The sequence below is a fragment of the Phoenix dactylifera genome, chromosome 18, assembly GCF_009389715.1.
Source record: "Phoenix dactylifera cultivar Barhee BC4 chromosome 18, palm_55x_up_171113_PBpolish2nd_filt_p, whole genome shotgun sequence".
Lineage (NCBI taxonomy): Eukaryota > Viridiplantae > Streptophyta > Magnoliopsida > Arecales > Arecaceae > Phoenix > Phoenix dactylifera.
This window is the reverse complement of record NC_052409.1, coordinates 5,533,793-5,556,382: the sequence shown is the minus strand read 5'-3', so window position 1 is coordinate 5,556,382 and position 22,590 is coordinate 5,533,793. Positions and strand designations below refer to the sequence as shown.

The window sequence follows — 22,590 nt, the reverse complement described above, 5'->3', positions numbered from 1 at the left end:
ATCAAGGCTCAGAACTACCCTTAGTAACATCAGGCCGAAAAGGTTAAAAGAAGCAAAAACAACCGAACAACTATAACAAAATGATCACCGGCACATGCTCTGGGAAGAGATGATCACTTTTGATGACATTCCATTCGAATATGATAAAAAATAGACATGGCAGCAGTTAAATGTAAAAAGAATTGCAACTCAAAATTTAGGAACAAAAAACTAGGTCGTCAAATTAAATACTGTACAGCTTAAGGTATAATCCTACCAAGGACTGGAAATTGCCCATGATGAGATCATACAAATGATGATTCGCGGACATCTCTCCTTCAGTGGCCCCGCCTCAGAACTGAGAGAAACCTGCCCGATGACTTTTCCTTGCGACGATCCTCAGGTTCATCAGCGACCTGTTAGGCAAAATTCATAAGAAAAACCCTAAAGGCCCTTTAAGGAATTGAGAGGAGGGGGAAAAAATAGTCTTCTTTATTGAACCTCCTTGGCTAAAAACTGGAGTATCTCCAATATTTCTGAAAAGTCTGGCCTTTGAGCTGGGTCCTGCTGCCAGCATTTTTCAAGCAGTTCAGCAAGTTTAGGATTGGTATGCTTTGGTATGGTTGGTCTCAGGCCCTGCAAAGAGCAGAAATCGCCACCATCTTTGTAACAACAGTCAGGCAGCAGCAAAAAGAAAATAGGTGAAAATTAGAAAAGTTCTGATGCTGCAGAGATTAACAGTACACCATGATCAACTTCAAGAAATATATAGATCCTTAAAGATCTAGTCTTATCTAGACCATCAGAAGGCCATACATTTTTATAGAAGTATGTAGACATGAAGATGGGTGGATGAATAAACATATAATGCCGTGCATGCCTTCATTTTAAGCAAACTTACTTTAGGTATACCACCCTTAAAACAGAAGCTGCACCATTCTTAAACTAACAAACCACAAACTACAATTTATTTCCGACCAAAAAACATTATGGTTAAGGTTGTAGTAAATATTAATCAATGACAATAGTAAGATATACCTCAAAACAAATAGAGCACTGTATGTTCAGTGTGTCAGGTTGAGTAATTGTTAGGGGAAAGATGAGTTGTTCAAGATCCACACATCTCTGATCTAATGATGCCCACCTCAACTATCAGAAGCACACTCCTAAATGCTTTGAGGCAAACCATTCATGAACCAGATCTGATGCACAAGCGACGAGACTATGCGACCCTAATGCGTATAGAAAACCCTTGCCTACAACCGTGGATTTGCAGCATATCTCATGGAAACATAATTATGAATATCAAGAAAAAAAAAGAAATATGTAGTTCTTTTTTTAAATATAGCAGCCTCGTACCCTAAAATTTTCCAAAGTTGAACAGTAGGTGATTCAATTCATCATGTAATGTGAAACAAGATTACTGATGCACAGCTTATTGTCCATAATATAACATTTGACAAAGAGAACTGAACGATTTGGGCCAGGTAGCGCAACTTTCAGTTTTCCAAACATGAAGAACCAACAAAGCAAAGAACATGGTATATCTAAAATTTCCTAACCCTATTTTCTTTATACTTAATTCCATTAAGCAATGCCACCTTTAGCTTGAGAAACCAAAAAAAGAAAAAGTTATTTTATCTATTATACAAGTCAAACAAGATTCGCTATAATTATCTACATGTTAAGCTTTTTGATTTTGAGTTACATTTAAATTAAAGTCGCTAGTTTAATAATGTCAAAAAATACTAAAAAAAGGGTACCGCGGTCTCCTGCCATTGCAGAGTTTGAGAGGGTTAGATGAACGTGTGTGCGGAAACGAATGACAAACCCTTCAAGGGAAAAATTAAGACTGCATGCATAAGAGACAATTATTGTAGGCGAAAAAATTTTGCAGCTGACCACATTTTGTTTGCTCTCTCATTCAAGAGTTGGAAGAGATTTATAAATCATTTAATTGCTCAAGAAGCAATGGTTCAAACTTCAATGCTTTATTTTATTTTATAGTGTAAATCTCGAAAACATTTCACACAATTATTTAGTAAGTAAACAGAAAATACATTTCCAGAAGGGCAACATCCACATGGTCTGTAGCGGACTTGATATAGCAAGTCAAGCCTTTTAAGCGTGTAGGGGATATTACATTTACCTTTATTTCAACTGTCAGATTCATTTACTAGTGGACTGAAAAACAATAAACAAAGAAAATTTACATATGATGGCTATAGCGAATATTTGCATGGTGCATAATGATGAGTGGGATATGATGCTTACCTTTTGAACCACACCTACTGCTGCTTGTAGCGGTGTTAGGTACTCATATGGAAGCTAAGCAATAGATAAATATGATCATCAGCTTAACTGAAAAAAAGCACTTGTTATAAAGACTAAGAAATAATTCCATACACTGCATTACCTTTCCTGTTAGCAGCTCCCACAGCAAAATTCCGAAGCTAAAAACATCAGCCTTGTGATCATAGGGCTTGTGTTCTATGACCTACAATATAAACCCATTCTGCTTAGAAACTTATTGGAAACTAGAGCCTAAAATTCAAAGGATATGGGGAAAAAAAAGGATCAGCAAACTGCATAAAAATTGATGAAAAAAGTCCACTGGAATGGCTAGGGTAAGACAAAAATAGAAACAAATCAAATTACATTAGCACCTATGGTTATGACTTATGACATTTCATTCGTTCATCTTAGTACTAGTTTATCATGGTTTTTATAGTTCCAGGAGCACAAATTAAGTAGGGTCAAAAGCAGGAACATAATCCCTAGAAAAAAAAATCTATCAGGAGCTTGAATCTCGAAATATTCTTGAAGACTTCCATATACCACAGAGAACATCTTGATTATTTCATAAATGCTGAATTGATAGAGTAAAATTTTGTTATAAGATACCACCAAAGCTCCTAGTCCTTGCACCATGCTTAGAGTTCAGTTACTATGATCACCATCTTAATTTACACTTTACAGACACAGTATACAGAGTTCCTGACAGCACTATTGCCTTTACCATGCTTAATTATCCTCCAAACATTGCAAACTTTCAAACAAACAGTGCCAATTGTAATCACAAGATCAGCAGAAGAATTGTTTTAATTTCCAAAGACACTACGTCACCACCTCAATCACATGACATGTATATATCTTTAATTCTAACGCTAATCTCTCTACCTCAAAAACAATTGCCAGACCAAAATTCAAGTCATAGGATCGTGATTTTCAAACCATCATACCAAACTGAAACCCTAATCTTAACATATCATTCATTCCATTAATTAGCAAATAACTATAATGCTGTTGTGATGGGACACACCCTCTTCTCTTGCCCTCGGTCAGCCATGTTGTAGATCAGACCCTCAACCACTTAGGGCAGTCCCACATGGGCTCTGACAGGTCCACCATATGGGCTTTCTTTCCACGCAGGTAAATAGACTCAAATAGTATGCACCTGGAGTTGATAGTGGCCTACCTCCAGCAGACTTGGAAAGCTCAAAATCAGGGGATCTTCTAAGGTGAAAGCATCCTTCCTACCAGAAATCTTATGATTTACTTGGCACCATTCAAACTCCTCTCATCTAATGGGCTTCCCTAGAACCTGGCCAGGTACAGGTGTATTTTGACAGAGCAGTAAAGGCACAAAGTGGTGAACTGGGAGTGTCATTTGGAACTAAAAAGGCAAACTACCTGGCAAGGTTTGTTGTCTTGGTACCAGACCCTATACCAGTACCATAATGGTATAGTGTCATACACCTGATATAGAATCAGTTCAGCATACCAAGACTCGGTATGTCCTCCATACCAAGTCTTCGTTCGTCCTGGTATGATAAGGTCCACTGGGTACAGGATGAGTATGTAACGATATGGCAAGCCTTGCTACTTGGTGCTGGGTCTATTCACCAAAAGACCACCTTTCTCTTGCTGACAACCTGGGAAGGTGTAAACTTTGCAATGAACCGACTAGGAACAACCAATAGGAGTAAACGGAGACTCACAACGGTAACCTGGATTGATGGAGATCTTCCCAATCACCCATAATTTTCCAATCTCTCCAAAGTGACGAGGTCATGCCCTAACGTTAGAGCTTCCCACATATTTAGAGTGAGGAATCATGTAACCAATGCCCCATGGCCAACATCACCTGCAGATCCAGGCAACCAAGGGTTCAGATGGCGAACTATCCTGCTGACATATGGTCCCCCCAGCTGTTGATGAGTCTAGCTTACGAGCAGTTGTAACTAGAGAGTTCTGGCCCTATGGTTCACAAAAACAAAAAACAAGGCTCAACCAAAGGCTCTTCCCTGAACCAATTTTGCACAAAACCTAGGTTGATCTTCGTTAAGGCTGCATAAGCACCAAGAAGTTAGAAATGTCAAACTAACAATGGCATAACTTACTCTTGCAAACATAAATCAAATGACAGTGAGGTGATGTGGGCATCAGATTAGCAGTTCCTACAGCAACCATGCGTAATGCCAAGAAATAATCTAAAAGTAGCAAACAAGAAGTGCTATTTCTTCAAATCAAAGAGTGGAAGCGCATAGTATCAAACAACTATCGAAAAAGATAATCATCCTCCTGGACAGAAATGAACAAACTAACATTGCCTATGTATTGATAATGCTATCGAGTGGGTCGTAGAGCATAACCATGATAACCACCATGGTCCAACCACTGACATCACTACTACAAAGATATCTGTAAGGGTGTAAAGTTTCACTATGAATCCCAATCCAGATCTTTTCCGATTCAATTGCATACAGGAAAATGTAAGAGGAATGATAGTGTTTGAAAACCCACATGAATTAAGCCTGTCATGAATAATGCAGCAGCAAATCATAAGAAAATTCATGAATTCAAATTATTCTAAGATTGGTGAAGATGCTCTGCAACTCGTCTCCTATATGCTAGTTTAATATTCATGTATGCTAGTTCTCATGCTTCTTATACAGTTAGCTAATATCAGCCCCTTCAGTCGGTTCCTTAGGTCAGACCTTGCTATAAATCACCACCATAGATGCCTTATGATCCACTTAATACTAGATTTCATACCTATGAAGCATACAGATATAGTATATTTCAGATTTTAAAATCTATCTGAAATCCCAGTTTTGGCATGGCCTAGTTTTCTTTGAAAACATTACAGCTACCAGGTTCTCTAGCCCCTCCCTACACCAATTTCACAGCTTTTTCTTGACTTATGAGTCCTTCTCCTTATGCAAGTCTCCTGTGGTAATCATGGCACTTGCACATACCACCACCCGCTAATATCTAAGTGCATGAAATTATGTACTTTGTCCTGCTTGAGGGAACCCGCAGGTCTTAAGTCTTAGTCGGGAAAAGTTATCCTAACAGGAGGAGATCCTCTTCCCCAAGTTACAAGAGCTTTTGGGATGTCAAGTTCAGGTTGCCCGGATCTAATACTAATACTGATATGCAATTGGCATTTTGCAACATGTACCAGCCATTTGAATACCACATGGTTTCTTTGTATTTCTTAGCCATAACTTTCAGCATAAGGCTCACATGGCAGGATAAATAAACAAATAAACATAAACATGCATGCATGAGGCTGGACATACACTTTACAATTTAGAGATTGGACTTTTTACATCATATATTACTAAATATGTGGATTAAAGGCAAAAACAGTACTCACGTATGTGTCCTAAAAATTGAATATGGCCAAGTTGCATTTTTGGATTTTGTATAATATCTGTTTGTGTCAATACATTGTATTTCATTCTGTATTACACTATTAACTTCAGACGTACCATGAATATGTTTTCTCATAATCTAAACAACTGGTAGAGATTTCAACTAAACATTGGAAAGAAGTAAAAACAGACATCTGAAACAGTACCTCAGGGGCCATCCAACGATATGTTCCCGTTTCAGCAGTCATAACTCCAGATTGTGATTTAACACGTGCAACACCAAAATCTGCAACCTTGACAGCCTGTGAAATGATGACTCAGCGAATGAAAAAACAAATGAATCAACATGTCAAATAGAAGCAAGAAAGAACAGCTAAAATGAGGGGAAAAAATAATGCCACAGAAAATGAGGTTTTCAAATATGATTATCTAAAGACAAAGTATATACAGTAAAGTTGGTTGGTCTTGATTAATATAGTAAAATCAGTCTAATATGAGCATATCAAAATCTTATTCCATGCCTTCTGTGCATCATATTATTGCATAGCATTCCTAAGGCATCGCCATTTCTGAGACATTCTTGTTTTCATGATGCTGTACTGAAAGAACTGAGGTATTGAAACTGTTCGAACCCAAGGTATGGAACCGAGAGGCCATTCCTTGGTGCAATGGTAAAGGCTTGGTCTGACAAGTGCAGTTCCACGAGTTCAAGTCCTGCAACAGCCATTTTGACAGAAAAAAATATGCCAAAGATTAGGATTGTCCCTAGTTCACCCCTCTCAGGACGCAGGAACATCGAGACCATAACTGGGTAATGATCCTTTAGGTGTTGAAACTGTTTGCTTGGGGTCAGAAAATCTTCTGCCTAAAGTTGCACTCAAGCAAAAATGCACTAAAACATTGATCATCCAACATAAGAAATATGGTCTGATGATAAGTCGGAAAGACCCTGTAACTTTTGATTATGGGAAAAAAAACATTAAGTGAAAGGTATCTGTGTCAGCAACACAGCCTGGGATGCAAAAAACATATATCACATCTTAGCAATACAACACAACTCAACATGAGCCATGCAACAGGAGGGTTACAAACAAAATTAGTAGCAGTCTTGGTCTACAAGCATTTATGAGCAATAGCATGTGAATTAGGTATGATGAGAACTGGAAGACATGCTTTACACAAAAAGGAGCTAGGAGCAACACGGCATTGCACTGTGCACTAACACCAGGCATTGCCCCAGGAATTAGTTCTGAATAACAAATTAAAGCAACTTATGAACTTTCTCTGGTTGATTAGGATGTGCAGAAATAGTTAGAACTAAATGCAGACAGTATGGAAAAACATCTCATGATGTATCTCACCGGAAAATCGATTATGCTCCTGCTCCAGTATCTATGCATTATGGAATTTCTGGTATCTGTGTAATTAGTCCCAAGCTCATAGACCACAGAGCTAATGGATATTATTAAAAAATGAACAAAAAGAAAGGATAGTTAATGTGATTACAAGTAGTATTTACATAACTGGTTAAAACTTATTTACTGGATTCCATAAATAGCACTCTAAAGAACGCTGTCAAGAAGACAAGCTTGTAAAATTAGCATCAAGTCTGACACTTTAATTTCGTTGTCAAAACTTCTAGTAGTGAAGAAAGTTAACAGGAAAATGATGATGCAAGATATCTAGATTAAGATGTACAAAAATACTTTTTCTCAAAAAAGATGCAAGCAAGCAATCTACTTGAAGCAAATTTGAAGAATATAACATATAATAACTGTGCTGATAGACATTTAACACATAAAAAAGATAAACAATAAAGAATAAGCTGATGCCAATCCCCCAAACCTGGGTAAGTACAGAATATATATAAATGACATGGTAACCCTGAACAAGGAATCAACTCAAAACGGCAGCTGAGCATTGGTAGCAGCAGATAGTGCATTATCTAAAAAATATAAATGCACAAAATAAAAGAGAGAATTTGTATAAAAACATCTTAGTCAGGTCAAATTTGCATGTATGAAGATGTGGCACAATGAAAATAATAGCTGCATGTAACTACAGACCATTTTTGACGCTACATGAGTCTGCTTGGAGTGACTACAAAGTTTGTTAATATAAAATATTCATGTGTACATGATGTAAACAAACTCAACAGACCTATCAAATTTGTCTAAATTAACAAAATAGCAGAGAAGAATTAAAGATCCATCACTGAAGAACATATAACACATTCAGCCACAATTAACCATATTACAACAGCAATTAATTAGGGATTGGACTATACAAGTGTATTCAATACTAAGAATACAAATAGCGAATCTCTACAAACAACAGCATGTATTGAAATTACTTGCCTCCTTTTCATCCATCAGAAGATTGGCAGCCTTTAGGTCCCTGTGGATAATATTATTCTGGTGCAAGTAGTTCATTCCCTTCGATACATCAATTGCTACCCTAAGCAAAGCTGGAAGCTTAAAAACACCTTTCTGTTTATGAAGAAAGTCATACACACTTCCACCTTGCATAAACTCTGAGAACAGTACATAAACCGAAGAAAATAGCCTCAGCACCAGCAATCAGCACAGAAAAAGAGCATCTACATTCTATGTTATGCATGACAAACTCTGTAGAACCAATTGTCATCCATCCTCAAAATTTCTTAGATACTTGTACCTGTAACAATACATAAGTTTGGAGGTTTGCTGCATGCACCAATAAACTGCACGACATTCTTGTGGCGAACTTTTCTGCAAAAAACATGAGCATAATGAGGGGAAATCAAAGTAGATCAAGAAGAATTTTGTGTAATAGAGAGCACACTTCAAAAAAAGAAAGTGGTGATATAAATTCTCCAACCAAAATGAGAAGAAGCAGATGCAACCATATCCTCTTCCCTTGTGGCGTTGAGACGTGTACTTTCATTATATCCACTTATGGACATTTGCTCAAACCTATAAACTTTTTAAAATCGCTCCCTACAAATACCATTCAGATCTTTAAGTATTTCCATCTTTTAGGTTATTTTCTTCAACTGGCTAGTAGGAGGATAAGATTTATTTAAAAAAAAAAAAACAAAACAAAACGATACTTCACATTACTAAAAAGTCAGCAACAAGAGGCCTGTTTTTGACTGACTACAAAAAATGTACAAACACGTGCAAAGAGACAAGTTACGTAAACAAGTTAAACACAACTTCATAAGGCATTAATAACAATAAGAATGTCAATCAGTGCACAATCTTTGCAAGCTTCTTGTTTCTCAATAATTTAGAAGCCTCATTTATGCTCTTAAACATAAAGCGGTTATCAAAGATTGAGGCATATTTCACCATGAACTACATGAGCAAGTAACATCTAAATAAGTAAACAATGTCTAAAACAGATATACAAGTGAAGACATAAAGTACCTTACTTACATGTCATTGTAATTGTGACAATTTCAAATAATGTTGAGTTAAAATATTGCATCATAGTAGTGGTAATTACCAAACAATTTGCCACCAGAATATTACAAAATTAAGCGAGATAAATTTAAAATACAGCAATGCAAAGCACAGCATGCGAATAATTTGTTTACTTTGTATGCAGAACATAATTAGCGCATCAAAGTAGGAATCAGTATTGAGGCAGTAGCAAAAGCTACTTATTCTATTGTCCAAGAAGTGATGAGACGATAAATGATTCATACTACAGCTGAAAGCAAGTGGTTCTCTTCTAACAAACCTCATAATATAGACTTCCTGAGCAAATTCTCTCTGCATATCTGCATTTACATGCTCAGGCTTGAGTACTTTAATAGCAACATCCTGGCTACAATATGCTCCATGGTAACTGGAAGAAGACAAGCAATCAGGCAAGGAACCATACAAAAAACTGAAAAAGTCTTCTATGTAAGTCCACTGGTAAGACTTACAGATCACCATATGATCCAGATGCCACTTTATTTCCAAACTTCAGCAGCTTGAAATCAATTTCCCACACATCAGTCCCATCTGTAGGTATTTGGACATGGTCTGGTTGAGACACCTCCCCAGTTTGTGCAGTTTCCAATATAGGAGACCATGAACACGTCTTTGACCATGCCTGCTTCTGTATAACATTTCATACGTTATTCAGAGATTCAAGCATACATAATGTTCGAAGAAATGACAAATAAGCAATCAAACAAATAAAATTTCAAGGAGTTCGAGTATTCCAAGAACAACATAACTAAGAATCTAAATGAGATTGCACAATGTTGATATGTAGCAAAGCAGCTTTATTTTCGGACTTCCTTTTCTAGAACTTGACATGAATATTTCAAGATTTAACAGCTCGTCAATAAATAAAAAGTTAAAAGCTACAGCTTGCTGTCAAAACCAAATAACGTCAATGAAGCCATTTCTGTACTATTATTACTTAAATATATAGAAAACAATGTATATATGACTATACAACAGACAAAAGAGTTATATGAACACCTCCTTTTCAACCATTGGTCTGTTTACTTTCATTATGATCATTTCGTAAAAAAAATAAAAATAAAAAGCCCACCCCCAGATTTACAATCACTTGTCAATTTTTAATTAACTTGATGGCCTGATATTTTTGTCATACAGAATCAACACATAAGAACAGTTTCTCATTACCACAGATAGACCAAAATAGCATAACATCAGGGCTTTTTTACATACCAAGAACTTGTTTGCTGCAAGACAGAGAGCAAAATCATAACTTTTCTATCAACTCCTCAAATCACAATAATTTTTTTGTCACATCGTCATCCCAGGTGCTGATAAATTTCTACACAGAACTGCCACTGTGTGTGGAGTCAACACTTTTCTTTCAGGTGGAAACACAAAATAGTAATTTGGTATAAATTTAAAGTTGCTCTCTGACTGCTTGATTCAAGATTACAAACTTAGATCTCACCATATAGTCTAGCTGAATAATTAAATTTACTATTTTTCCAACAATAATAAAGGAAAAAAATGAACAAAACCATGTTTTTAAATGCATTGTTTAGGATTCCCTGGAAAAGATCCTGAAAGTAATTTCAAGCTATTGTGGCCTAATGTGTCTGTACAAGTTAATTTAATGGGAACTTTCCTCCATGCAGCAAAGGGAATAGTTCCCGAATGAAACATGCAACAAATATTGTGGGAATATCATTAGAGAATTCTAATAAAACATGGTTCAAAGTTCCAGCTCAAACCGTTTGCTAAAAATAGTCAGTTGATCCAATAGATAATAAATAGTTAGAGTCCGTTAGACAAACTATCGGACAAATCTCAGTTCAAAACTTCAGCTGAAATCTGATGCAAGTTTTGCTCTCACAAACAGAACCATAAAAAAGTTGCACATAACTTTAAAATAAGTTGCGATCGTTCCATTTGAACTGTTTCATCGTTCCATTTGAACTGTTTCGACTTGCTTACATTCTTCCTTCATATGTTTAGGGTTGACCTTTTGAATCCTTCTTTGCTAAAAAGTCCCATTAAGGGCCACATTCAATCATTCATTATCACAGTGTCACTACAATGTGTTCCATCTCATGATTTTGATTTATCTTAGATTACCCTCATCTTTGTTCAGTCTTCACAAATCTGAGATTCTTCCCCTCTTTGCAAAATCCTGCTCAAGTTTCCATTGCACATGGCCTTACCTTCATCATTTTCTACCACTCCCATCTTCTAGTGATGCAACTCCTATGCTCCCTTTAACATACCCATTACTCACCTGTTTCTTCATAAATACACCGCACATCCACATTAAATCTTCCATGCACATCTTACATGCCGGGACCCTAATTATTAGCCAACAGGCTAAATCACACAGCATAAAACAACTTCTTGTTATATAATCATATTTTCCTGGAATTCCAAGGCACTCATTAATAACAACATAAAAGCACCCCTCCCCTGCATCAACCTAGATCCGATTGCATTAAGAATACAACTTTTGTCTCCAAAGCATAGACAATAAAAATTCTGCTGGAGTTTCAAGGCACCAAAAAGACCATAAAAGCACCTCTCCACTTCATCTACCTTGTCCTGATTTTATCGAAAATCCATCTTTGTCTGTACATCATATAGTATATCAATTCAAGAATATAATATTTCATAGCAATACTAAAAATGTTAAAATTGTTTTTTCAAATCATAATGACCTTTGAAATTTGGGTTCAAAATTCACATGTTGATAGGACTTATTACTTGAGAATTTGATTACCTAAAAATATATTATGGTTAAGTCAATGATACTTCAAGAAAATGTCTGTATGCATTCCTGATAGGTATGTTGATGAATAATTTTTACTTCTTACAACAAAAGAGAAAAAATACTTATGTCATCTTGAGAGTGTTTACAAATGGATCCAAAACTAGGTAACCCTCACCCCACACCAAATGAGTGGGTGTTGCGCAAGGACATGAGTGGGTGCAAGCTTGGTTTGCAAGTTTTATGCATGTGCTACACGTATCAAGAACCATATATGAGTGGAAAAGAGGCATTAAGCAGTGTCATAACATACCTATTAATGTTGTGATTATTGTCAGCCAGTTTGGTTAATAGCATCTAAACTATAAACCACCAATTACTTGACCTAAGGACAACCTTCTAATGCATGACTGATTAATGCAGATACCATGGAGCAAGATGACAAAGATGATAAGCCTATACAATGGAGGTGTTGAAGGGTGAGGAGGCATTTGACAAGGAGAAGATACAAACTATAAATATCAGGACACCTTTACCACAATCAACAAAAACAAATAATGCTAGTCCAAGAGCTTGGCACATGGAAATTGGGCCATGGAACTTAGCCTAAAAACGAGATTTTCATAAATAGCTAAGTCTAATCCACACCTCCAAGGTGTGTCAATCATTGGATTAGCCTGTTCATACTCTAGTTATATATTGTTCTTTCGACATCATGCTGGGTCACTTGAAAATGCTAGAATAGTTGTTCATGTGATTCGAGATATGGCTAGAAGGTTTATGCCAAGAATAACACTCCAGCAAAAGACAACTTACAAATTTGGGGGAAAAACTCAATGATATTAGTTCTTTAGAACCTTATTCATAATGCAATTTTTCATATTCCAAAGAAGTTTTGGATATTCTTTTTTCCTAAAAGAAAGTAATTGTGCATTAATTCCAGCTATGGGTAAGCTCCCACAAACTTTTGGAAAGTTTCATTGAAATCAAAAAATTCATCAAAGCTAGAAAGTATTTAGTATTGTCCATAATCCTGATGATTGCTCAATCAAAAACCAGCCCTTATTATCCAAAGGCTTAGTTTTATCTCATCAAGAAATCGAATCAGCATACAGAAATATCTTTTAAGTCTTATAAAAGATGGAGGAAAAAAAGAAAAAGAAAAAGAACATTCTTGATATTGTCAATGCTATATTCCAAAACAGAATGATAAGAAGATATGTTTATCAGGATGCATAATTTTTCAAAAAAGGAGTTCAAGAACATTGTCAAGCCACAAAAAAAAAAACATGAACAAGCAGTTCTTTATGTTCCCCAAAATACAATTACCATGGAATGTTTTCTAGCAAAGGAAAACATATGATCTTCAAAGTAAAAAATACAAAACAAAAAGGTCTTAGATAAAACACTTGGAGCCCAAATAAGGATATGAATATTAAAATTGACAATTTCTTTATTTAACCCCATTATATTGATAGTTTGACTGGTAAGAACAAAATAATTGATTAGCAAGGCATTTGCTGGGTGAGTAAAAAGAAGGAAATTACCTCAATCTTCTGAAGTCCCTTCTGTAATGCATCCCTGAGCTGCTCCGTTTCCTAAATATTTTCAATGAACAAGTAAGAACTCTTTCTTTCTAGAAAAATATAACTGTCTCCTGACAACTATGTGACAATGTTAGCACTACAAGTCATAATGATAAGCAGATCAATTTTAGCCTCCTAGACATACTCATAGAAATACCCCCCAAAAAAAAAGCTCCAACAGCTTGCATAATTAAATACCAAAAACAAGGAACTCCACTTGGCGTGTAGAAACATGACATTACAATGCATCAATTACTGAAGATTGTGTCATACCATAAAGCTTGAAAAGATCAAAGAATGAAGGCTAAGAGACTGTACATGTGTGCATGTACTCTCATCAAGGGCATATGAGGGAAATGGGGGATCATTCATAAAACTCAGCAATCTAGGGACATGATCTATGGAAATCCTTCATAGACGCAACTTACTATAGTCTGCACAACTTCTAATAAATAAGGTAAAAATATTAATAAAAAAACTGTTGCCTTAGCCGCCCGGGTGCTCACCAAGATAGCACCCTTAGTGGCCATCTAGGTGCCTGCCTGTTTTGCATCAAGTTGGCATATGAGGGAATAAATCAATTTATGAATTAGTATTGTATGTCAAAATTTTGGTAATTTCAATTGACTTAAAACATCTAACTTGATACATGGTTCATTTTTTGGATTATAACTATTTTTTCTTTAACATGTATCCTTGTATTATTAGTTTTTAAAGTTTGCTACTTTTGGGCTACCTTGACCTCTTGGAAACCACCTAGGCACCTGCCGATTGCTTAGGTGCTAAGCAGCCCCTTGGGCACCCATTTGCTGCTACAGTATTTAAAAGAATAATTAGAAAGGCGACACAATATGTTCCTCCAGTATAGGAGCCAACAGGTAATGCCTAAAATTTACTGCAACCATTATATTCTCACGCACTGTGGCCTATTTAGACATGTTAGTCCCCGGCCCCTCCCATTAACACCATTACCAATACTATGAGCCTGCTGTAACTTCAAAAAATAGCACAAATTCCAGGTTTGAAACCAATAATTTCAACAAAAAGAACATGCAACCAATGGCACCAAGAAATACTGAGCTTCATGTTGCATCTGATACATGCAGACAAACATGTTCACACAGATTATAAACAATCCTTAACCAGGGCACATATGCAATTTTCTTAATTTAATATAGCTGCAGTCATGTGCAAAGACAGACAACATTTAAGCATAATGCACCTAGACCTAGATGCAAGATCCAGAGGAATGTTACATCTTGCACAGTTGCAAATAATCTTTCCACCCAAATAATTGACAGATTCTTGTAAATGCTAGAAATTTCATGGTCTCCAGATTTTAAAAGTGGTTGATGCTAATAGTTATATCTGAAAGCAAGGATAACAATTTTTCACACAATTGTTGATTTACAAATAAAATAGGAGATTCATCAATAATGGAGTTGTTTCTGGATTAACTCAACATACTTAGCATGCATGAAAAATCAACAATGCTTAGTTGTTTCTGGAATTCACAAAAATGAAGTACAAAAGAACTGCCTCCCATTGACTCTTATAACATTTCTTTTATTTCTTGTCTCACCAATTTCACTACTCAACTCTTATATTCTCCCTTAGAGTTGTAGAATCATGATCATAAAAGGTGCTATTTGATCAAATAAATGTCAATTTCTCAGAGAATTCATTTATCCTGGGAAAACAAATATAATGCATACATATTTATTCATGAAAGTTCAAAGAAGTTCCACCAATCTAAAGCAAGCAACTGTTGTATAGTACTTCCAATAAGAGTACATCTTCTTCCCACCATGTACAACTGTCTTTACACACAATACCAGTTTACAAAATTATAAACTCTGATTCATCCATGGAAATGAATGAGGTTAAGGAAATCTTCCCATCCTATGTTTAGCATTAGTTAAGAGAATGACTCAATTAGTTTACCTCCAAACCGCATTGGTTGAATCTGACTAGAAGTCAATAAAGGCAACACATTTTTGTCATCATATATAAAATAGGCATTCCTTTATAAAGCACTATAAAGCAACTTTTAGCATGATGTTCTTGCTACTTTGGATAAACAAGTAAATCACAAGCATTACATTCAATAATCCTAGCTGATACAATTTATGCTATTCTCTAATGCAGAAACATAATCCACAATTGTATAATACATGATAAGGGAATAATGGATTCTTAACAAAGTGCACTCAGTACAAAGGACATACAAGTAATAATAATAGTGTCCATTGAGTTTATTATTAAAACAAGTATAAGAATATATCAAGCAGGTTACACAATACCAATTGCCACATCAAGATCTGAAATTTAGCATAGGGATTTTAAAGAATACCTCATAATGCCAGCCATCAACGACAAACACATCTAACGAGTAACCATCATTTGTTGAAAATGCATGTGCTTCTTGGATGTTAAGGCCAACCTCAGCAAGCAACGCAGTCAGCTGAAAACGGAAGAACACTGAAACTTTCACTAACCAAATTTATAAAATAAGCCGATATTAACAAAATGCTGCAACTCTTCCTTCAAGAACTGGCTCATATTGTTTCTTGCATAAGCACTTAGTAGCCAACTGAACATTCTGCTTCGGTAGAAGCAGAAACTTCCAGTGCCATGATTTCAGGGATTTTATGCATTTCTACAACAAAAACAGACAGTAATCTTTATAGATTTGTAACTTGTAAATTCAAAATATTATAAATGAGAATGTATAATGGATTTAATTGGTATACAAAGACATATCCATAAAAACTAGACTTATATTTATGTCAGTGGTTCATTGTTTTTATAACAAGACTTCAAGCAAATGCCTGTCCATTTTCTAGAAGCTGAATAATTTTTTAATGCAGATTGTTATTCAGTAAATTTTGTTTTTTTCTTATTAGTGAGATCATTGACTTGCTTGGCACTTGGCAGTGTGCCTCTCAGATAAATATCATGATTACACAGTGTAACTGCCCTTGATCATAGAGAATAGGAAGGTGTATTCTACTTGTCCCTCATTATCATTTTATCATTCCTCTTCTCGAATACGTCAACAATTTTAGTTCACAATTGGAACTTACCGATGGAACTACCTACAAATAGTCAAAAAATCTATTCATCTGTCTTCCATAACTTTCACTCTTTATGCTTTCAGATTACCATGCTTGATAATGTTAGCTGACCTTAAAAATTAAATTGCCAAATAGACAATGGCATGAGTTATTTAGCAAAAAAATCGCACAAGTATGAATTTGAACAAAAAAATAATATACATCTGAAGCATGCAAGAATAAGCACACAGACATTCTTCTCTTTAAAACAAATCAAAAAATCCAAAGAACTTCTACGATTGTCAGCTTATCAGAAAGTGAAAACAGCTACCCTCCTGTTGAGAGACATGAATAAATTGCCAATGAATTTAGTAAATTTTTAATTCACAAATATATTTGGAAAAAATGATGAGGAATGGACCCTAAAATGGCAATCAGTTGGTCTACCTGACTGAGAAGCTTTGGCTTGTCATCAGTTGAAAAGGTGATTTCATGCATGGGCCTGCTGGATTATCAGAACACGCACAAAAAAAGGGTATTTCAGTGCAGATATATAATGATGCTCCCGAATAAAGAAACAGTTGTTTTGAAGTGGGAAAAAATTACTTACTCAAATGAATAGAAATGATAACCATAGACAAAATCACACAGCCAGGTTGCGGCATATATTATGACTCTCGGGGGAGAAACAGATAATATAACAAAATGCATGGTAACAACAAAAAAGGGGGCAGAAATCTTTGGAAGGTTAGAACCAATAGAAACACCAGAGAGATCTATAGCTAATCCATGATGAAGAAACAAGCAATGATGCATCCAATAACAAAGAGGGATACTAATATAGAAATTTTGATTGAGACAAAAAAATCATGCATAGAATCAACAAATCACATATCATGCAGGGTTAAAAACAAGCGAGAGCCGCATAACATTAACACCTTCATAAGGTTACACGGAGCAAAGAACAACAAAGCTGATAAAGGATGACAAGAAGTTCATTCATATGCATGAAAGGAAAACAGAGCTGTGGTAAAACAACTAAATACAGAAGGCACATGATTGTGGTACAAGAATCAAAATAATAATGTCAAGTCAGAACTGGCTTTATATGCTTGTATTCATTTTCATATTAAGGAAAGAATCCATTGATTTGTGCAAAACTATTTGAAACTTTTTTCCACAACATCTAGCAAAGTTATCTTAGTTCCCCATCCCTCTATCCTGATCCATCAACAATATTATGTAATCCTTGCTCATCTTTCTTGAAATTTAGTTGCACACCATCTCAAGTGATTCCAACTGCTTTATTCTCAAATTCTGCAGGATTTCAGTTCCTTCGTGTACCCATTTATACCCTGTTCTTTCAGCTTTTAGCACTCAATAGTTCAACAGCTAACAATTTTAATGTCTAGCCAACATTAATGTACTAAAATTCCAGATAATATATATAGTCCAACTATTTGTTTCAATCGGCCAGAAAGGAATCTTGGTTAACCCTGACCAAATATCGATAGCTCATCTTACAGAGTACATCAGTGAAAATTTTGATTAGCTCAAGGATCCTTGGTGTGCAAGTTGCCTGGTCTAAGACATTATGGCAATATGGCATGATATATCAAGTCAAAGGTCAAGTACCTTCAAGCAAAGTGGAAACTGAAGATTAACCTATTTTATCTTCACATTATTATCTCTTCCCTGGAGCACAGCAAGGTCAGCCACCTAAAATGGAGCTGCTCAGGTAGGATACAACCCATGAATAATCAATAGTCCTTAGAAGTACAGTTATATAACATTTTAAAATATATAATGGGTAGATGAAATATAGACATAATAGGTAAGGTTGCTTCAAACCCAGGTGTCATGAATTCAAAAGAAACACCTTCTTAGCGCCGGGGGTAAGCCTGCATACATTTGACCCTCCCCAACCCGCAATGTCAAGAGCCACGTACATTACACCTCCCCCTTTAAGGAATTTGATAACATGATTTTTTCCCTATTGCAACAAAAGGGCAATCTAAATCTACAACAGATACATCATTACTTCTGTAGGAAGATTTGCAAGTTTATAATACACACAAAGGTGAACATAAAACATCTTGAAACTGCAGCGAATATCAGAATTGAAAAATCATTGAAATTAGTGAAACGGTTCTAATTACAGTCCCATACTATTCAATCTGTGAGTCCAAGATGACCAAACAAAACAGTGAAAGTTCAAATGATTCTCTCTTTTCATGAGAAAAATGTATCGAGCAGCTGTAAAGAACTTGGATAGAACTAAACTTTGAAAACAACTAAAGCTTTGGGCATCATACAACCAGATTGCTCCTAGATAAAGGGAGAGCTAGATTAAAACGCGCTAATTTTTAAGACATGCTTATTCAAATTGTGAATTTGAAAGAAACAAGAAATTTAAGCAAAGATAAGGAGGTATTAAAAGAAGATGACTGGAGGAATTTTTACCAGTTTATGCAGGAACCGGCTAGCGTGGCAAAGAATTTAAGATGATACATTGGCATGCTTGTTACAGATGATTTTAGAATTTTAACCAATAATAATGCAAGTTCTAAATTATATAGTTATTCTCACACTATAGCTGTGATTTTGATTAATAATTTTCCCAATACCAAAAGGACTTAATAAGCGAAGATAAAGGGAAATATGTGTGAAGAAGACTAATAGGCAAGGTTTACCTGGGAAAGAGTGCAAAGGCATTTCTAGCATCATCTCCATCTTGAAGATATTGCTTGCTGGCTTCAAGGGCAAGTGCCTCTAGATTTGGTGATGAGCCAAAGGCCGGAGGGGGGTGACTGCTGAATATTGTATGATATACATGTATCCAGAAAATCATTGTGCATAAATAAATGCATCAATTAGAAGGCAAGGATAACATGAAGTGGTGAAAAGAAGAGATAATTATACCTTTGCCTGATAAAATAATTTGAAGTAGATTGAGCATCTTCCTCCCCTGGTTTGCTGGAATCAAAAAAATCAGCTCGCTTTCCATCAAGAACTGGGGACACCTAAATAGTAAAAAAATATACCATTATGCAACCAACCACACATGCAAGTTAAGGGACTCCGACATATCATGGTAACCCAAACAACTCAGACCAGAGTAGCCAAAAGCAAATGCCAAATACAAGAGCAAGGCAGTCATATCATTGTATTCATATAAAGAGTAACCAACAAACTTATCTCAAAAAGCTTCATAACAATATCATCAAATAACAATACCAGTTCATTTTTTCAAAATTAGAACTCTTTGAAGCGATCGATATAAGAACAAGACAGTGGTTTGGAACATGGTATTCTCTTCTTGATACAAGAGATGAAAATAAACAAAATACATTATAAATCATGTTCTTGCATAGTCTGACCCGCCAGTGCCCTAACAGTCGCAAACTAAAAAAGCAACAGGATTCACTAAATTATATGCCCCGGGCACCAAAATAGAACTCTACAACACTAATAAACAGATACAAGTTAAATGTTTGAAAATAAAATCTTTCACCCAATACTTGAGCACTACCCAGAGAAAACATTTGGTGATAAACCCCAACAAATAACCATCAGTAATTACATTAACCCATATTGACCAATTGAAAAAATAAGCATAATTCCGGCACTCGGCAACAGTTAAGCCGGCTGAGCCTTTACCTGAACTAATCGAACTGCAAAGGCAGGCCTATTGGCAGGATCATGCGCCAGCTCCAACAATTTCATATGTGTCAGAACATCTTCTGCCCTCTCCACATTCACATCCATAGCATAGCTGCAAAGAAAAAAAAAGAAAATAAAGAAAAGAAAATAAAAGACAGTAAAATTCACAAACAATTGGGGTAAAAAACAAAAAGAAAAAGTCCCCATAAACGCAATTCCAAGAAAACCTCAAAGGACGAAAAAATACGACCACTCCAACCTAAATCACTGCACTGACAATAGGATGAAACTAGCCAGCATTGGAATTTCGAAAATTATAGACCAAAACGGTTAAACCGATGCCTGCACTTCTATAAACAACAGCAATGCACGGGTTATTTGAACAGGAACCCTGATCAAAGACGGACAAAATCTCGAGGTAATCAGGCGAAAGGAAAGAACTTTTCAATCCTGAACCCAAAAGGAGGCCTCCAAATCGACAAATATATGGATACAGAAGAAATCTACCGGGCCGGGAGGCGATTGAAGTGGGCCCAGAGCTCGTCCTCGAAGGACGGCGACAGGGCCTCCGGCCGCCCGGCCTCCCTGAGGCGGCGGAGCGCCTCGTTGTAGGCCTCCAGCTTGCGCCGCTGCTGCTGCCGCGGCTGCGACGCCTGGGCCGCGTCCGCCGCCCGACTGCCGCAACTCTCCGCGCTCTCCTCCATCGCCACCATCCACGAAACCACCCACAAAGAGACAGAAAAGGAGAAGAGAAACCCGACAAACAAGGGAAGAAAGCGATCGCTCGCACTCTTTTCCTCCCAAAATCCCTCCTTTCTCTAGGATTCGAGGCGGAGATCGTGGTTGCCGCGGCCTCCCATTTCTCACGTGAGCCAACGGCGAGTCTTTTATCTCCCTAGAGAAAGAGAGAGAAGGGAAAATGGAAGCGGAGAACCGGAGATGTATGGAGAACGGAAAGGGTGACGTGGTGGCGATCAGATTACAAGCAGGGGGGAAAGCAACTACAGCTTGCGGAGACGGTTTCTAAAAGATTTCAAGCCACTTTTCACCAAAAAAAAAGGAAAAAAAAATCAACCCTACGGAGCCCAAAAAGAGCACCAAAAATGTTCCCTATAACGCTTCCTTCCCCGCTGCAATAAAGAATTTCTAAATTCATGCAATTATGTGACAGAAATCAATCGTATGTTACCTAAAAAGAATTTCTGAAACAGGATTGCGCCGTCTATCGTTCTGCTTTGATTTCATATTAGTGGTTATTCTATCTAAGGGATTATTATCCAGTGTTGGATTTAATAGGAAATAAGATGTGACTCAGGGCTCAATTGGGTAACGTGGGAATCTAGGTGGATTCTACCAATGAAACCTGCGGCTTGGCGCCGAAGGGTTTTTAGCCCTTGTTTTTTTGTTTCCAAAGGGAAAGGTTGAGTGACCCAAAAAAAGTGATCAAGAGTTACAGGTGAACAAACCAGGCATGGTGCATGGCAGACAATTGTCGGCTACGCTGGCTACCAGTGATAATGAAAGTAAACCTCAAAGGTCCAACCTTCATGCCATGTAGGCATCAAAAATCAAAACTATGATATAAGTTTTTCTGTTGGCAAGGAATAAATATTAGATGATGATCAATCCAAGAGCCAAATCTGAATTTTCCTAGTTATTGATCCACTGATTCAGGCAGACAAACCATGTGACAAGCTAGATGCATGAGAAAATTTTGGCTACGAAGTCAAGATTTATAGTATTTTTTTTTAAATTTCGAACAACATAGAAATAAATTTAGTTAATTATGGGCACCACTCAAAACATATGATGCAAGCAATCTATTATATATATATATACACACACACATATGTGTGTATATATATACATATATGTGTATGTATGTATGTGTGTGTATATATATATATATATATATATATATATATATATATATATATATCTGAGTGTGTGTGTGTGGGGAGGGGGGGTACGTATGTATATATATGTGTATGTATATATGTATATATGTGTGTATATATATGTATGTATGTATGTATCAAGATAGGTAAATGGCGCTCGTAATGTTCTAGGTAGGTTGCAGGATACATGGAAAATTTAATTTTGAAAATTGTAGAATGCAAGATGCAAAACCAAATAAGTGCTTCTGCAGCGTAGTAGAGATTATAGTTTTGGCTCTATGTATGATATCTATAGAAAACTAGTAGCATGGTGATTACTAGTATCTCAGTATTGTCAAGAGATTTCAATCTAATCTAGTGATGTATTGACATTCTTTTCGAGAAAAACAGTGCCAGAAGCACTGCCATTTCATAGAGAAAATTAAACGAGTAATGTATTAGCGTCATTTTGATTGAGCAATGTAACATGTAATTAAAAGCATTTGGTATTATGAAATCATGTTGGTTTTTTCCTAAAGTTGTTTGTGAGTTGTTTTTTTTTTTT

At 36.2% G+C, this 22,590-nt stretch overlaps 1 protein-coding gene across 7 annotated transcripts; it reads right to left on the bottom strand.

Annotated features, from left to right (window-relative positions):
• Positions 1-100: 100 nt before the first annotated feature.
• LOC103722908 (serine/threonine-protein kinase STY46-like) lies at positions 101-21,408 on the bottom strand. Of its 7 annotated transcripts, none has more exons than XR_003382977.2 (16): positions 20,656-21,165; positions 20,146-20,260; positions 19,408-19,508; positions 19,179-19,298; positions 16,933-16,990; positions 15,783-15,893; positions 13,391-13,441; positions 9,559-9,734; positions 9,369-9,476; positions 8,319-8,392; positions 8,000-8,175; positions 5,849-5,944; positions 2,396-2,476; positions 2,254-2,307; positions 481-641; positions 101-395 (listed from the first exon to the last, which is right to left on the bottom strand). XR_003382977.2 is itself a non-coding variant. In XM_026800163.2 (16 exons), exons 1-16 carry the CDS (start codon positions 21,391-21,393, stop codon positions 318-320), a joined length of 1,590 nt encoding a protein of 529 aa, XP_026655964.2. In that variant the 5' UTR covers positions 21,394-21,408; the 3' UTR covers positions 101-317. The 7 variants fall into 7 exon arrangements, 6 of the variants coding, with proteins under 6 accessions (XP_026655964.2, XP_008811883.1, XP_008811875.1 ...); XM_026800163.2 differs by lacking the exon at positions 20,656-21,165 and adding an exon at positions 21,338-21,408 and having other exon boundaries at positions 481-615; XM_008813661.4 differs by having other exon boundaries at positions 481-615; positions 9,559-9,728; positions 20,656-21,162.
• Between the last annotated feature and the right edge of the window lie 1,182 nt (positions 21,409-22,590).

Excerpts from the sequence above, each read along its gene's own strand:
- LOC103722908 (XM_008813640.4), bottom strand. The coding sequence starts at position 20,861 with ATGGTGGCGATGGAGGAGAGCGCGGAGAGTTGCGGCAGTCGGGCGGCG. Across the intron at positions 19,509-20,145 it reads TTGCAGTTCGATTAGTTCAG|GTGTCCCCAGTTCTTGATGG; the intron begins GTAAAGGCTCAG and ends TTTACTATTTAG. Across the intron at positions 396-480 it reads TCCAGTTTTTAGCCAAGGAG|GTCGCTGATGAACCTGAGGA; the intron begins GTTCAATAAAGA and ends TTTGCCTAACAG.